The 18,028-nt window shown below is 36.1% G+C and overlaps 2 protein-coding genes across 2 annotated transcripts; one reads left to right on the top strand and one right to left on the bottom strand.

The window, feature by feature from the left end:
- Nucleotides 1-8,938: 8,938 nt before the first annotated feature.
- On the bottom strand, nt 8,939-9,388 carry LOC131875178 (uncharacterized). Its single transcript, XM_059219218.1, has one exon. The coding sequence runs from the start codon at nt 9,386-9,388 to the stop codon at nt 8,939-8,941; it is 450 nt and encodes a 149-aa protein (XP_059075201.1).
- A 4,415-nt stretch (nt 9,389-13,803) lies between these two features.
- On the top strand, nt 13,804-16,132 carry LOC131875177 (uncharacterized). Its single transcript, XM_059219217.1, has 3 exons — nt 13,804-14,058; nt 15,158-15,349; nt 15,569-16,132. The coding sequence occupies exons 1-3, from the start codon at nt 13,804-13,806 to the stop codon at nt 16,130-16,132; spliced, it is 1,011 nt and encodes a 336-aa protein (XP_059075200.1).
- The last annotated feature ends 1,896 nt before the right edge of the window (nt 16,133-18,028 follow it).

Raw genomic sequence — 18,028 nt, 5'->3', positions numbered from 1 at the left:
GGCACTTTTTTTCCCTTCGTATATGCTAATACGATAATTAAATTAAAAGAAAAAAAAAAGTGTCTCGATCTACTCAACATACTTTATATAGATTAAAGTGAAGTTATATAGGCTAGTAGGTTTTGAAATTTGAATATATAAGGAAAAAAATTAATATTAATTTCATTAATTTATTTATATTTAGACAATGTCAGTTGATGATTAGCATAATATTAATTTAATAAATTTTTAATTATAATGTATGATGTTTAATTTGTATTTATTGATAGCCAATTATAAGTATATATAGTTATAATAAATTTTGAATTATAATATATGATGTTTAATTTGTATTTATATTACTTTATGGTTATAGTTTATTTCATAGTTGGGTAAATAAGAATATGAAAGTTAATATATTTAATGTATATTTATTTTTTATATTTAATTATTTTCAAAGTGAACATATATGATATAACTAAATATTGTGAATTTGTAACTAAATTAAATGATTATGATAGGTAGTTTAAATTGCTTTTTGAAATTTTTATTACAAAAGAATTAATGATGCAAAGTCATTTTATTAAAACATACTTCAATTTTGAAATATTTTTTCTAAATTACCATAGGAGACAACATGTAACTTGCGATGGTTATCTACGGCTTTGGCAGGAACTTATGCCTCTTTAGTATCTCCCTAGTGGTCCTTCATGGCATTTTTGTTCAGCCCTTCATTTGGTGGCAGTCTAGTTTTTTGTAATTGTCCTATGGGACCCTTGTAAAAATATTAGAGGTAGGGGGTTGGGGGATCTGACTGGACATTAACAAATGATGTAAGGGTAGTGCCTAGTTTATTTTTTTGAAGGCTACAACCAGAGGTTTTCTTGCGGGTTCTTTCCTATCGGTGTGCCTTTTTTGAACCCAATGTAAACATTTTATTAATAATATATAATGTTTAGTGGATTTTCCACTTTTATCAAAAAACAAACAAACATGTAACTTACAAAGTATATCATTTAGTGAACTATTAGTTTTAGATATTATGAACTTGCACAATTTTTTATTAGAAAACATCAATATCAATATCATACATCATCATGCTATTTTCAGACAATATTCAACCAACTTTGGTTTCTTGAAACATATATACAAATTGATTGACTGAATATTAAAGTACACAAATAGAGTTCTCAAGCATAGTTCAATCAAATACCTCTTGTTTGGTGTAACACGCTTAACAATTTTTTTACCATCTGCTTTTTCGTAGTTGTGAATGTAATAGGTGTGTCTATGTCTTCACATTTATGTGAAGAACCTATTAAAACATTTGAAAGAAAATAACATTAACATTAACATTTGAATAGTTGTATTTTAGAGTTACAATTTTTTATAATAAATCAGAGAAAAGAGTGCCAATGTTATTTGGTAGTATGAAGAATTAAAAATGTCAATTTTCATTTGTAGAAAGAAATATTGACGTTGTAGAAATGTAATTGGTCTCTCCATGTTTACACATTTATAGTAGGAACCTGTGGCAAGAAAACAAATTTACATTAAGATCGATGTTAGGATGGTTGAATGTTAGGACTAAAATTTGTGCTAATAAGTCATAGGGAAGAGTGTCAATGTTATTTGATAGTATAGAGGAATTGAAAATATGCATTGCCATAAGAGGAAGGAATTTTAGTAGTATACTAATATTTAAATATATGAAAAATATATGTATTTCGTAAAAGGAAAACTTACATTAAGTATTCTCGATGCATTGAAACCTGCCTTCTTCTCCTTTTCTGCTCAAAACTTGTTTACCTTTCTTTAATTTATCGTATCTATCATATGTGAATGGTGGCATGATCCGTAGTCCTTGTAAACATTTCACATGAGAGATTGCCATAAATGTTATACTTGTTCTTTTTATTGGTCCTATATCAATAGTAGCCTTTTGAAGAGTCAGTCCTTACCAATTGTAATGGTATTTGTGAAGAACCACCTCTTTCAATTGTTGGAATTGGAATTATAGATGGATGACGATCATTGAATGGTAGTCCAGAGTCATTGTCAAATTCAACTAATATGTAAGCTGGTGATTGAGGTGGTGCACTTCTAGGTTTATATACAATTTTTTTAAAATTTCCTAAAGCTTCATTTACAAGTCCTAGTTTTATCCATAGATTTGATGTCAACATTACTCTGGCATTTTTACATAATAATAATTCTACATTGAGTTCATCATCTGTTGTAGTTTCGTTGCCAATAAGATTTCCAATTCTTGTTGCAATGCTACGTGCGACTGGATTTTGTAACATGGTTGTAATTTCTTCTTGTTGTGGCTATGAACATTGTCATTTGTTGAAAATAAATAACACAATTATCAAATTCTACGTTGCTTGTTGTATCAATTATCGTATAAGACTTGTCATTAGTAACATCCAACCATCTTATGTAGGTTTTGCATCTCTTATGTTCATTAAGAATTCACGAAAGCATTGTTGATCACTGTTTTGTCCATCGTGTCGGAAAATATGATCCAAAGTAATAATAGTTTTGAATTGTTCCCATACTAGTTTAGCTTGTCTTCTACTTTTGTATGGCAGCCTATCATTGACTGGAGGCAATTGTCCAAGATCACCAACTAGAATCATAGATATTCCTGAACATTTTTGTTAATTATTAATTATGTTAATTTGTATCTCGTAATTTGTATCTATCGTGACTCTTATATTTAAATTTTTGTAGTGTAAATTTGTGCAAGTAAAATGAAATAATTTAAATTTTACAAGTTGAGTAGAAGACATACAGGTGCAAAATTATCATTAACATTTGTAGGAAAAGCTTGGCGTAGACATGCATCCATGTTTTCTAATAAATTTTTACCAATAAAACTTGTTTCATCAATTGAGATATATTTGACATGTGTCATTTCCTCTTGGAAGGTTGTTAGTCTTGTTCCCTGAAGCTCTTTGAAATCTCTTATTGGTATTCTTAATCTTGAATGAATAGTGGATGTTCCTATATTGAAGGTTGCAACTCGAGTTGGTGCAAGTACGAGTAGAGGAGATCGGGTTGGCATGGAATCATTCTAGAGTGCTTCATATATAGCACCTATTAAATATGATTTTCATGTTCCTGTTGTAACTTGAATTATCATAAATAGAGGAGGTTTTGTTCCATCTGTAAGGTAGTGTGAAAGGATAATATTAAGTGCCTTTGCCTATTTATCGTTGAGGATGCGATAGTTTACAATGTGTGGTATATCATCATGGATAAGTGAACCAACATTTTCCACGGTGGCAATGAAATTGATAGCCTTATTATTATATTCTTCACCTTGATAATCAATTGACCAATTTGCCTCTTTATCTATATCTCTCTTACCGAGCATATCTATCTCTGAAGTTTGAATTATTTAGCCATGGTGAAGCCTAGATATAATCTCCCATTCATTTTCTATAGTTTCTTCTTGTCTGGTATCATTTTCTTCAATTTCAAAGTCTCCAATGTTTTCATCATTTTCGGTAACTATTCTCCATTGCACATGCCATTTATTGCAATTGAAGTTATCCCAATTTATCTGTATTGCATCATTGTTACCCCGAATGTCCCTTACGATGTTGTGAAAAGGTTTGTAGCAATAATTTATCCATTTCTCTAAGTCACATGTAGTAATAGATAGAAACCTTGGAAATGCTCTGACAATACTTGCTTTTTTCCTTGAATTCTATTTGTTGTCACCTTCTCTTTTAGGATTGTATATCCATGATTTTCTTACATCAATCATTGATATTACTTCCATAGAAAATGGCCTATTTCGATATGCATTGATGCATGAGACTGTGTGTTCTTCATTGTTATTTTCATCATTTTCTACTACACGCTTGAAAAAATCAGTTGAGACATTTAAATTGATAAATTTTCTACTACTTTCTACCAGCGGTAGTTCCAATAGCACGTGACTTATTTTTTGTTCTCCAACATCTCTCTAAATTATTGTTTCAATTGATAGCTTCCTATAAACTTTTGTAGCTGAATCATCTAAATTTTCAATATTCGCTAACTGTAATAACATTTGTTGGTATGTTTTGGAACTTTTCTCTGATTTGGTTGTATACTTTGTCATGTATTTAATTACAACATGTTTAGAAAGAACAGGTTGCAAATCAATATTTTATCTCCAAAGTTGTAATATGTATTGGATGTGTGTGTTTAGTCTATCATCATTTCATGCCAATTCGACTTTTCTTTCACCTGTCTCTCCAGATCATCATACATTGTTGACCCGTGCAAATTAATTGGCCACAGAGCGTTATACCAATGTAACATGATATTATAATTGATCAAATTATTGGATTATCAAAATTGTTCTAACATAGATTACATTTTTTTATCCAAAACATTACCTGCAAGCCATTTTTCCTTTTTTCTTGCATAGACATGTTCCTTCTTTGCACACTGTATGTCTTTCCACTGTGTTTAATATTTCTTCATAGTCATTATCAAAATCAATTTTTGCAATCTGTCTTGTGTTTTTAAGACATTGGTGTAAAGAGAAATTGTGAAATGGCTGCAAATGAAATTTCAATAAATTAATTTAATATGGTTTTTTGAAGATGTTGGTTATAAATATATTTTTGCAATTTTCAATGGATAGTTAAAAATGTACCTATACATTTCTTTGGTGTCTATCTTCTCTAGGGTTTCATGCATGAACAATGCTGCTGAAATATTTTTGTGCACTTTTTTCGTTGTTCATCATTTGACCAATCAATGTTATCCATGTCCGGTGATCCATATATCCATAGAAATTTGTGTACATGTGTAGATCCTCTATGTTGCCATTCATATCGACACCAATAATCTTTAACTTGCAATCCTTTCTTAAGTATTTCTTTTCTAAAATTTGTGTTTCATAAATGCATGCATTGGGCAACAATATGGGAATAATTGATGACATTTTGTTTTACCATAGTTGAGCTTCACGTGGATTCAATGGTGGTGTACCTGGCATTAGTGCATGTAAGTCTGGCCAATACAAATTACTTGCACTTAAAGTGAAAAATATAGCCAGTGCTCCAATTTAATGTAGCATGTATGTTAGTTCGACTCGACATTTTATCCAGTAAGATCTTGTACCTATCAGACTAGTTCCAAATCGCATCAACCTATCAACTAAATGTGAGTTTGGAATATTCTCCATATGCTCATGTAGTTCCATTATAGTTATTGGCATTTGTGAGATTTTGCCAAGATCAAGAGCTCAATGAAATGTACAAAATAGAGACACAATATAGGACAAGAATAAACTATATTCTCATCAATAGAAAATGATCAATAATAATAATTACATACAATGTAGATGAGCTTGCTTATATAGGCAAGGCTAGGGATATGTGAGCACACAAACATGACATGTGGCTCAATAAGAAACAAGGGTAGGTAGGAGAAATAATATAATAGTCCACATGAGGTGGATCACCCACTGAATGTGGAGTGTAACAACAAGATCAACACCATAAAAGGTGGAATTTCTCCTACACACACTATCCCAATGTGGCACAAACACCCAAGTGTCTCATACCCAAACTACTATGAAATGCATTTCCTAAGTAAACTTAAGTAAGTGTAATAATATCCAAGATGAATAATTATTTACACCAACACCCCCCCTTAAGTGCAACTTAGGGGAATGCACTTAAGTCTACAATGCAACTAAGCAATGCAAGATGAGTCTCGGCTACTAGGCCATGTTAGGTACCCATGTACAAATGTAAATGCATGCAAACCAATGCAATGAAATCTCTCACAAAGTGGGGAAAGAGAGAAAAACAAAATGGGAAAAAACCCTCCCCCAAAAGAGAGATGAAAAACATTCAAGAGAACTCTCATAGAAGAATGTGAAGGACAAAACCCCATGTGAGGAAAAAGTCCCCCCATATGAGAGTAGAAGAGAAGCTAGGAAGCCCCTCCTCAATGTGGAATTTGCACCAATGATAGAAGCTTGATGTATGAAGAAACTGCTCCACGAACATCGAACAACATTCCTCCCCTTGGGAAGAAACAAAACCAAAGGTGTATCCATGAAGTCTCCCCAATCATGAAGGGAAGATGTATGAAGAAAACTAATGATGAAAGGAATCTCTGAAAACTACTCAAGTGTCCCCATGTCGATGCTAAACGATACCCCCTCCAAAGGTGGTAAACTGTGCCACACTTCTGAAAAAGGCACTCCAAGATCTAGTGGAGATGGATGTAGAACATGTCCCAAAGACTCACATGTCTCCTCAAAACATTAAGAGACCTCCTCCAACTGTTGTACATAAGTATCCACAATCATGTCAACCTCGAAAGAATGATCATGTAGAGAATGAACAAGAGGGTCAGAGTGTGCCCTCGCAACAATCGAATAAGGATCACCTTCATCAAAGAGAAGAAGAATGTCATCAATGATGTCTCCCAAATCTGCAATGTAGGATTCCACAAACAAACCTGCAATATCTGTCAAGTAATCATCCCATGAATCTGAAGCTGGAAGACAATGAATATCCTGCTGCACTGAATCACATGAAGGCAAAACTGTTGCACTATCCGCATCATCAAGTGCAATAGGTGATGTGATATCAATATGAGGAGATGAAATACAAGGCTCGAGAATGGGGTCACATGTGAGAATCCCCATGTTCAAGTGCCCAAAGTTCTCCTCAAAATCTGAACCATCACAAGAAGTGTGATCATCATGTGTAGAATCATCAAATGTGAAATCATCATCATCAACAAAATCTGAAAAGGAGTATAACTGAGATGGATGATCAACCACCCCAGTCGCAATGATAGCTCTAATCTCCAAGTCTCTAATGAAAACTGAGTCAGGTGTGAACTCCACAACTCTCTTAGTTGCGCCATGTGTGATTTGATAGATACAAAGGAGATTGTTTGTCAAGTGGGGTACACACAACACATCATTGAAGGAGTTATCCCCAATGTCAATAGATCCTTTCCCACTCACATCCATGTATGTATGATTGCCCATCAAAATATGTGGCATGGTGCAAGGCTCAAATGTGGAGAACATAGACTGCGAAGATGCCATATGATGAGAAGCCCCTAAATCTAGAAGCCATCTCTCTAAATTATGACTAATAGTAGCACATAGAGCTCTTCCTTTTCTTGTTCCAAAAGAGTGAGTCTTCCCACTTGTAGAAGCCATGAATGCTTGCCCTTTTCCTTTTGAATGTGAGGAAGTGGAAGTTGATGAATCATCCTTCTTGTAGACTTTAGGCAAATCAATGTTATGCTTTTTGATGATATGTGTAAGCTCATCAATCTTCTTAGAATGGCAACGATGCTCCTCATGACCAATCTTTTTACAATAAGCACAAGTAGGTCTCTCCCTCTTTGGTGAATTATCTCTCTTGGAAGAGGATGAATCTCCTTATTGTGGAGAAGATGGTGCTTTTTCTTTAGGCTTTGATTGCCATTTCTTCTTGTTTGAGTTGTCCTTTCCTTGATTTCCTTTGTTCCCTTGATTTGCCACTAATGCTCGAGACTTAGAAGCCTTAAGAATGCCCATGCTTATCAACTTAGTTTGTTCCATCATCAACATTTCATTGAAAGCATCAAACGTAGGCATTGTGTAGCTTGAACCCATTGTCATCCTATGGGTTTGGAAACTAGAAACAAATGCTGCATATTCTTGTGGAAGCTTGCCTATCAAGTTGAATATCAATTGAGTATCCTTCTTATCAATGCCACAATCTTTGAGTTGCGCCCTCAACTCATTTGCCTTAGTGACATAATCTTGTATAGTATCAAAGTTCTTGGGATCTAACATGGTGAGATCACTATCAATTTGATATCCCCTAATCTCATCAACTTGACCATACAAGTCTTGAAACTTTTGCCAAGCATCCTTGATTAGAGTACACTTCTCAATATGAAAAATGAGATCCTTTGATGCATACTTTCTTAAGGTACCAATTGCCATGATATTTTTAGTGAGCCAATCCAAGTGACCAACTGGATCAACCTTAGGATCAGCTGGAGCAACAATAGTTCCATCAATGTAATGAGTGAGTCATTTTTCCATAAGTTTACTCCATGCATCAATTTTCCAAGTAGCATAATTATGAGGAGTTAAGAGAGGAAACTTAGAAGAACCCATAGCAGCAAAAAGGAAGGAACACAAGAGCACAAAAGCACAAGAGACACCCCCCCAAATTCACTCAATCAAAGTACCCCCCCAAAAATGATGATTTTGGCACTTTATATGTAGTGCGTGTACAATAGGCCACTTGCAAAAAATGGCAAGGTGGACTTCTGATTTTGTTTTACAACTGCCCCAATAGGCTGAGAACTACAAAGCAAAAGATCAGAAGATAGATCTATGCAATACAAATGCCAAATTGGCCAAATAAGACCATATGATGAAAGTATAATTTCTACCCACAATTGCTACAAACTGATAGCATATTCTAAGAGTAGACAAAAAATAACACACTTTCAAAAAAAGGCACCTGAAAAGGAGTTCGTATGAGCCCGAACGGAGACCTGGAAGTTGCAGAAACAGGGATTGGACAGGTACAGTCACCAAAAACTGAGAATTCTGAAAAATCTGTCCATCAAAATCAGAAAATAATTCCACCACGTGAAGGTACACGAAATTCTAGCCCATTTCAAAAAAAATTGAACCCAAAAAGGAGCAAAAATGAGCAAGTTATGGCCATTTGAAGTTGAACTACAAAATCAAAAAGCTTAATGAGATGGGCCTGCAAAATTTTTGAAAAATGATTATGTGGCGCTGACATCATCAATTCACTATGTTAAATTTGATGACCGTATGATCGTCGCAAAAACTTCGCATCCCTGCTGACTGGGCATCCGTACTGTATGGACTGCTAACTGGGCAGGTGACTGTGCAGACGACTGAGTTGTCATACCGTACGGACGGCTGACTGGGCGGTCTGCATCAGCTCTGCGTGGCAGATGACGTGGCGGATGACTGTGCGTACGGGTTTGTCCGCGGGCCAGTGGCCGCCTGCCACGTGGCGGACGCGAGTCCTCCTGGTTTAGTGGTCGCTGGCGGAGGGAGCGGCCGGAGCCGAGAGGCTGGCGGTGGTGATTGAGGGGGCCGGCGGCGGCCCACGAAAGGCGGAGACAGGCAGGGACCTGCAGGCGGCAGCGGCGGCGAGTCTCGGCAGCGGCACGACAGCGAGCGCAAAGACCGGTAGGAGGACGGGACGGCCGGCGGCGGAAGACTTGGGCACCGACGGAGACACAGCAACGGCGACTGGGTGTTGCGGCTATGGCGGGGCGCGGTGGCGACGGGGTCCCGGCCGACGGGAGGAGACCTAGGCGCTGCGAAAAGTTCACGGCGTCGGCGACGGGTGACGGTACGTGGCGGCAACGGCGCCGACATCAGGTACGCTTGCAACCTACGTACTGCAGGTACAGGGGGGTTTGCGGACCCCCAAACACAGCACAACAAAAAACCTTTTTTTTTTGAAATTTTTGATTTCTTTTTTTCGAAATTTTTTCAGAAAATAAAAAAAAAAAATTTGAAAAATTAATAAAAAATTTTTAAATCCGTATGATAATAGCAAAATTGGCGAAAATTTTTTTCTCACCAAAATAGGCCGACTTTATAACCAAAATTCATGGAAACGGCCTTCTGGATACAATGGCAGGGTCGGATCTGGTCTAGGACGCCTCCAAAAGATGCTGCTCCTCAGATCTGCCTCTTGACGTCGCAATAATGCCTCTTCAAGACGAATCAATGAAGCCCCAATGGCTCTGATACCATGTGAGATTTTGCCAAGATCAAGAGCTCAATGAAATGTACAAAATAGAGACACAATATAGGACAAGAATAAACTATATTCTCATCAATAGAAAATGATCAATAATAATAATTACATACAATGTAGATGAGCTTGCTTATATAGGCAAGGCTAGGGATATGTGAGCACACAAACATGACATGTGGCTCAATAAGAAACAAGGGTAGGTAGGAAATAGGTGTGGGTAGGTAGGAGAAATAATATAATAGTCCACATGAGGTGGATCACCCACTGAATGTGGAGTGTAACAACAAGATCAACACCATAAAAGGTGGAATTTCTCCTACACACACTATCCCAATGTGGCACAAACACCCAAGTGTCTCATACCCAAACTACTATGAAATGCATTTCCTAAGTAAACTTAAGTAAGTATAATAATATCCAAGATGAATAATTATTTACACCAACAACATTTCACCAAAGCTTCTTTTAATGAAAAAAACAATTGATGTTTGTGAACGATGCCCCATAAGCATATTTGTCATGTAATATCGAAACCTGGGATACTTTCCAAAATGATTATCTATGTATCGCAATAGATTCTCAGCATATTCATGAAGATGTACTTATTTGATTCGAGTTTCCAACCAGTCACATTTACCGTTGGGAAACAATGTCAGAAATGCCATATCAAGTAGTCCCCATGTAGTATATTCATTGACTGGAGATCCACCAATCGTTGGCTAGTCAATAAATGTTGATGGATTTGTGTTTCTGTTGTTAATCCATGCACGAGTCAACTCCATCTCTTTATGTGTTTGGTGGTCTTGATGTCATTGATGTTGTGTGATCAATGATATGATCTTCTTTAGTTTCTATGACCGGTCCCACAAACACTATTTCATTTCTGTCATAATCAAATTCCATGTTGATAGTTCTTAGCTGTTCAAAGATATTTTCATCAGAATTTACAAATAAATTGTCAAGAGCAGACGTATCAACTGTAATGTTTGCATAAAACTTGTCATGTGTGATTTTGTATTGTAGTGCTTTGTATACATGCTCCCTATTTACTGTAAAATTATAACTCATGTTGTGCTGATCTTTCATTCGTACTATATAATTATTGGCAAGTTTGTAATAGAGTGTGGAATTTTCTTTGCTATTTGGTTGATGTGTTGCAGAAAGCTAATTGTGTGTCCTTTATATTTAAACTGGCCACTTGTTGCATCTGTAACTTATAATATTGGATTTACACGTGCGATAAGCATTTCTTCTACTTGTGTCAAACATGTTAGTTTCGTTGGTTGGGTTCCTAAATCCATATTATTCATAACTGAAAATATGTTCATTCCTCTTTCTTGCTTGCATATGTTACAAATAGTCCATTCTAGATTTTGAAAAACTTTCATTCCAATATAATATTCTTGACAAATATGACACATTGATGGGGACTTGTAGGCATCTAAGTGATTACGAAATGCCATTTGCACTTTTTTAAATTTTGTGGCAAGTAATCCATTTGGATATACTGTGTTGTGTATTGAAATTTATTGGAGCTTGGGATTGTTGTTCTTGTAAATTTTCAAAATTTTGTGTGTTATTTTCAACCTGCATTGTTTGGAGAGGTTCCTCTTGAAAACCAATCTGTTATGTATCTATATTTCTATTTGTGGAATGTGATTGAGGTTCTTCTGTGTTTTAGATTGTATGGTGAACCTTGTCTTCAAGTGCTTGTTGACATCTATTGAATTATGTAATTTCTAATTCTCTATGTTATGGTTGTAATTGTTGTATTGAAAGTTGTAATCTTCTTCATGCATATCTTACTTTCATTCCTTCGCCTCTTGTACTCTTCCTTTTTCGCGTCTGTCATCTGTTCATTTTTTTTCCTATGTTGTCTTTGGTATTCTCTTTGATATTCTTTCATTTGTTCGTTAGAATAAAAAAAATTCTTTGCTCGACCCATTCCTAAAAAAATGAAAAAAGGTAACAAATAAATTAGTTCTATGCATTGATATAATTAAAATAATAAAATTATTTTAATTTAATAAAGATTAAATTATTAATAATATTGTTTGACGTTTTAAATTTAGTATTTTATTAATTATTCAATCTATTAAATACTCGTTGTATTTGTAAATTTTAAGCTATTAAATCAAATGTTATAATTCAATGATTTCTTGATTAATTTATTATAACTAATTGTTAAGTATAAAAAAATTATTTTATTATAAATATATTGAAATATTAATTGTTTATTAAATTTCATTTAATTTATTAAATTTTTAGAGTTCAAAAAATTATTATATTTATAATAATATATTATATTATATTATAATAAATATTATAGTATAATATTAAATAAAAATATAAAATATTATAACATATTGTAATATAATATTATAAATAATATAATATTAAATACATAGTTTATGATTTGTGTTTATAAATAGTTAGATTATGATTAAAGTTTTAAGGTTTAATTGTAGGGTTAGAGTTGAGTTGAGGGTCAATTTTCAATTATATTAAGATTGCGTTTATGCTTTAAACGGTTAGTCTTGTAGGATAATATATTCATAAGAGTTATTTAATTGAATTTATTTTATTATAATTTAATAATATTATGCAATATTATTTAGTTTATTAATTAATTAATATATGAAATGTTCACGTATTTGTAATTTTTTAAGCTATTAAATTAAATGTTATAATTTAGTGATTTCTTTATGAATTAATTATTAACTAATTGTTAAGTGTAATTTTTTTATTTTATTATTAATATATCTTTCAACAGCACAACTTCTCCACCACTAGGCCAACTCACGTTGTACTAAATAATAAAGTAATAACCGTTTATTAAATTTGATTTAATTTATTAATTTTTTAGAGTTCCAAAAAGTATATTGTATTTTATAATAATATAGTATATTATATTAAATTAATTATTATAATAATAAATAATAATATTAAATATTATAACATACTATAATATAATATTAGAAAATACGGGTGTTATAGAGAGATGGAGCGGAGGAGGAGACTAGGGCTTCGACCTAGGGAGTTGCAGGTTTTTCAATCACAAGAAGGACTTTCCCATGACGGAAGATTTGCAGATAAGGGGATGCAGAAAAGCTTCATGCAGTCACGATCTGGAAAACGTCCATGGCAAAATCCAAGCAAGGTTTGGGAGGATCAGAACAAGTTTTTTTACCCTCAAAAGATGTGGGGGGAGGAGGCGAAAGCTAGATAATCTAAATTCCTAAGAAGTGAGACTTTCAATAATCAAGGGCATCACAATAAGGAATACGAACCTAAAACTATCTGGAAACACTGCCAAGAAAAAGAGTGGCAACCTAGAAGAAATCTACAGAAGCCGATCAGGGCTCCAGAGAACAAAGAGGGCGTGAGGCTAGAGAAAGTTTCGTTGATGCTAGACAACAAAAGCTGGACTGATTCAGTGGCCTTTTTCTAAGAAAGGGGTTTCTTTATAAAATATTTCGGTGACTAGCCGTCCATGGGTAAGATGAAAGGTTGGTGTGCTGAAAACTGGAAATGCAAAGTCAAACTTAAAACCCTACCAAATGGTTTCTTCTTGGTAACCACTGAAGATGGTAAGGATAAGCAGGGAATTTTGAATAGTGGGCCTTTCTTTATGGGTGGTAGGGGACTGTACATTTGGGATTGGGAACCTAATTTCAATCTCGTGTTGGCACCGGTCGAAGAGGTACCCATCTGGCTATGACTATATAACTTGCCCAGAGAATATTGGAATGAGGAGACCTTTCAAGCCTTAGGTAGCAAACTTGGATTCTACATCAAATCGGACGAGGCTATTGAGTCAAAAGATTTCAGTATGTATGCACGAATATGTATTGGGTGGAAACCCCACAACCCACTCCCATAACAAATTGAGATCATAACAAATGCAGGACAGTGGCTTCAAAAAATTGAGATTGAGGAATCAAATGAAAAATGCAATTTTTGAAAAAAAGATGGACACACAAAGGAAACTTGTTTGATCAGCCCAAAAGGAAAAAATGTGGAGACAATGATTGAAGATGAGGTAAAAAAATTTGTGAGCAAAGCAAATACAACGGATGAGAAGAGAACAAATGACGACACAACTCAGCCTCTACCAAAGCCTTTTTTTCAAGGGGAGGGTTCAATGGCCATCAACAATAGAACCCAGGAGGTGGAAGAAACTGTAATAGATGCTTCTCTTATAAACAAACATAGGGAGGTTGCAGGATGGGTAGAAGAAGCCATCGTAAGAGGGGAGAAATCAGTTGAGAGCCTGGATGAGGCAAAGTCTAGGGCCACACCTCTCGTGGAAATAGGTTTAAATCCGAAGATAGTCAAGCACACTGAAAATGATCAGGATTCTGGGCCTGACAAGGATGAAATGAAGGAAAACAAAGAATCTAACGGAGATGATGAGGAGGATGAATGGGGATGGATGGATGAGGAAGACATTCTGGAAACAAGGACAATAAAGAAAACATAGCCTGTGTGTAACAAGGTGCGTATGGGAGAAAAGAAGTCCAGAGGTAGAAATTCAAACCAATTTAGGATTGCAATGGTTGGGAGTGCCAAGGGCCAAAGTAAACTAACAGTAGGGAAGGGAGTCACCCTTCTTGAAGGACAATGAAAATCATAACCTAGAATGCCAGGGGTTGTAATGCCCCTAACAAACGTCGAATGATCAAATGAGGTTTGGATCAATTAAGGCCGGATGTAGTTTTTTTACAAGAGACAAAGATGAATAAAGAGGAAGCTAGTTTACTCATGAGATCTTGGAAGCAGTGGACGGGGGCCTTTGTGGACTCAGAGGGAGCCTCGAGAGGTTTGGGTATTCTCTGGAATCCGAACAACCACAAGGTAGAGGAAGTCTTAGTTTCCCGTATGTGGCAGGTGTGTAAGATTCATTCCTCTCCTTTGAATGTTGATTTCATTTTGATTAATGTCTATGGTCCATCAAAACCAATTCATCAAAGAGAATTTTGGCAACCCCTCTCTTCCTTCATTCAAGAACTATGAAGGTGTTATTATTATTGGGGGTGACTTTAACGCCATTTTGAATCTAAATGATAAATCGGGGGGCAAGGGAGGACGTTCTGTGTCCCAAGTAAATTTTTTAGAATTTTGTGATGGGTAATGGGCTTAGGGAAGTCAAATCAAAGGAAGGTCAATTCACATGGTCGAACCGAAGGATCTTAGGGAACCATGTCACAGAAAAGCTTGATCAGTTTTTCTTGGGAGGGCCTTGGGCGAAAACTAATTTCCTTTTCGTCTCAAATATCCAACTGATGGTTGCTTCAGACCACCTACTAGTGGAACTTACCATAGCTTTTGATGGCCCTCCCATTAGGTGTCCTTTCAAATTTGAAAAAATGTGGTTGCAGGATGGAAGCTTGAGAGATTTAATCAAGGAGTGGTGGTCTGGGGCCCCTGAGGTCATTGGTACTAAGGCCTTTGTTTTTGTCAAGAAATTGCAATTTGTTAAGTCTAAAACCAAAGAGTGGAATCGAATCAAGTCTGGTAATATATTTGCCAATAAAATAGATTTGGAAGAAAGGTTGGCCGCATTGAAAGAGGTAATAATTCAAAAGGGTATGTCCTTCGGGACTTTTTTGTAGGAGCGAGATCTCAAAAATCAATATAATGAAGTTCTGGCCTGAGAAGAGATTTATTGGCGACAAAAATCAAGGGAGTGCTGGCTTAAGGAAGGGGACAAGAACACAAATTTTTTCCATAACTCGGTCAAAGTGAGAAGGTCCTGGAATAAAATTACAACCATATATAATAGTGAAAAGGTCTTGTTGGACAAAGCAGAGGATATAAATAGAGAGGCAGTTGATTTATTTTTGGCATTACTATCTAAGGAGAGTAATATCAATTTAGAGAACCAACAAAATGGGCTTAATGTTATCCTAGAGCTGATAACAAAAGCACAGAATCAGGCACTTATGAAACCCATCCAAGTCGAGGAGGTTCGAAAAGCGGTTTTTAGTATGGCGGGAGACAAAGCTCCAGGGCCGGATGGTTTCCCGGCCTTTTTCTACCAAACTTTCTGGGATATTGTGGGAAATGATGTTTGGGCAATAGTGGAGGAATCACAGAGCAAGACGAGTGTTGCAAAGGAACTAAATTGCACATTACTAGCCCTTATCCCCAAGGTGGAACATCCTACTTCTTTTAATGAATTTAGGCCAATTTCATTATGTAATGCCATTTATAAAGTGGTATCGAAAGTGATCTCAAATAGGTTAAAACCAATGTTGAGTCATATCATTTCAGAAGAACAAAGTGGCTTTGTCCCTGGTAGATCGATTATTGAGGGAATAATAATTGCTCGTGAAGCGATCCATACAGTATGACAGTCAAAAGTGGATAGAATGCTGGTCAAACTAGACATCAGGAAAGCGTATGACATGGTGGATCGGGAATTCCTTCTTCAGGTTCTTCATAGATTTGAATTTTCAAAAGAATGGATTAGTTGGATTCGGGCCTGTGTAGGAGGGGTGTGGACTTCTATCCTGGTTAATGGTAGCCCGCAAGGCTTTTTTCAAACTAGTTGTGGGATCAAACAAGGTGACCCTTTATCACCTTTCCTTTTCATTATCTTGGTGGAAGTGTTGGGAAGATTAATTCGCCTTTTGCAATAATGTGGAACCTGTAAAGGAATAAAAATTGCAGAGGGTATGGAGCCGGTAACACACCAACAATTTGCAAATGATACCCTACTCTATGGGCAGTCTTCTCTTCAAGAGGCCAGAATTATCAGAATGACAATAGATGCCTTTTGTAGGGCTACCAGACAGCAAGTCAATCGGGCAAAATCTGAAGTTCTTTTTTTTAACACAGGGGGTAGTCGACAACAAGAAATAACCAACATCCTAGGCGTCAAAATGGGCACTTTACTAGGAAAATTTTTGGGCATCCCCTTATTTGGAGGACCAAACTAGACTGCCTTATGGAACAACCTTATTGATAGTTGTGTAAACCGTCTTAAGGGTTGGAAAAGTAAATGGATAACTCTGTCTAGGAGAATCATGCTCCTTAAATCGGTTCTCTCTACACTTCCCATTTTCTCTATGACGGCCTTAAAGATTCCAGAGAAAGTTATTTACTGCATAAACAGGGGGATGAGAAAATTTCTATGGAATGGCAAAGAGACCACCAACAAAATCCCTCTGGTTGCGTGGGATAAAGTTTGCCAACCTAAACAGGCAGGGGGTGTAGGATTACAAAACTGGACCTTGCTATATGAGGCAATGGGGGCAAAATTAATATGGCAGATTTATTCTCACCCGAATCAAAAGTGGGCACAAATCCTAAAACACAAGTATCTAGACCAGATGAGCAGGGAACACATTTTTACCATCAGTGTCCTACGAAAAGGCTCTGTTGTCTAGAATTTTATAGTTTCCTGTAGACATGTTATTATTGAGCACATTACTTGGGATCTAGGTAATGGGACATCGGCCAATTTCTGCACGGATTCCTGGGATGGGAGGCTAGCCCTCTCGGATAGACAAGATCTTGAGGAAATTAAACAGGTCACTATAGCTCAGTGGGGAGAGAAGGTAGGGGATTTTCTTACAAAAAAAAGGGTTCATGGGGTAGAGTTGTGTGAATGGAAAGAGGTGGATAATCTTCCCTTGACAACACATCACAAAGACCTGCTGAAGAACATCATGCAGGAGTACACGCCCGCTTTATCTAATAAGGAAGATACTCTTAGATAGTGGGGATCAAAATCTGGGCAATACTCGGTCAAGAATGGCTATAGTATTTTAGAAAAATTGGAAGAAAGAAAGGACTGGCCAATTAAAATTTTATGGAGCTCCCCTATACTTCCAAAAGCGGGAGCTTTCGCCTGGCTGGCTTTGAAAAAATGCATCCCGACAGGGGAAAGATTGTGTAGATTGGGGTTCCTGGGCCCTTTTAGATGTATAATGTGCAAGAAGGCAGAAGAATCTCTGCTTCTACAGTGTGAGGAAGTGCATAAGGTTTGGAGCTTCCTTTTAGGGAATTTGGGATGGGTTGTCCCTCTACCTAATTCAATTATTGACCTTTTCTATAGCTGGAATCTTCCTAGCCGCAGGTCTATTTTCTCTAGTGTATGGCTAGTATCCCCCTCCCTTGTTGTATGGGAAATCTGGAAGGAGAGAAACAAGAGGATTTTTGAAGAAAAAGAAGAACCAGTGGGGAGCTTGTTGTCAAGGGTAGAAAGAGCAATAGCCGAAGTTGTATCAATGGCATCTAGGAAC

Source organism: Cryptomeria japonica, chromosome 4 (assembly GCF_030272615.1).
Source record: "Cryptomeria japonica chromosome 4, Sugi_1.0, whole genome shotgun sequence".
Lineage (NCBI taxonomy): Eukaryota > Viridiplantae > Streptophyta > Pinopsida > Cupressales > Cupressaceae > Cryptomeria > Cryptomeria japonica.
This window is presented reverse-complemented; position numbering and strand designations above follow the sequence as displayed.

Coding starts and splice junctions, on each gene's coding strand:
- LOC131875178 (XM_059219218.1), bottom strand. CDS start 9,388: ATGTCGGCGCCGTTGCCGCCACGTACCGTCACCCGTCGCCGACGCCGT.
- LOC131875177 (XM_059219217.1), top strand. CDS start 13,804: ATGATTGAAGATGAGGTAAAAAAATTTGTGAGCAAAGCAAATACAACG. Junction 14,059..15,157: donor CAGTTGAGAGCCTGGATGAG/GCAAAGTCTAGG, acceptor ATGTGGTTGCAG/GATGGAAGCTTGAGAGATTT. Junction 15,350..15,568: donor GGTTGGCCGCATTGAAAGAG/GTAATAATTCAA, acceptor AATAGTGAAAAG/GTCTTGTTGGACAAAGCAGA.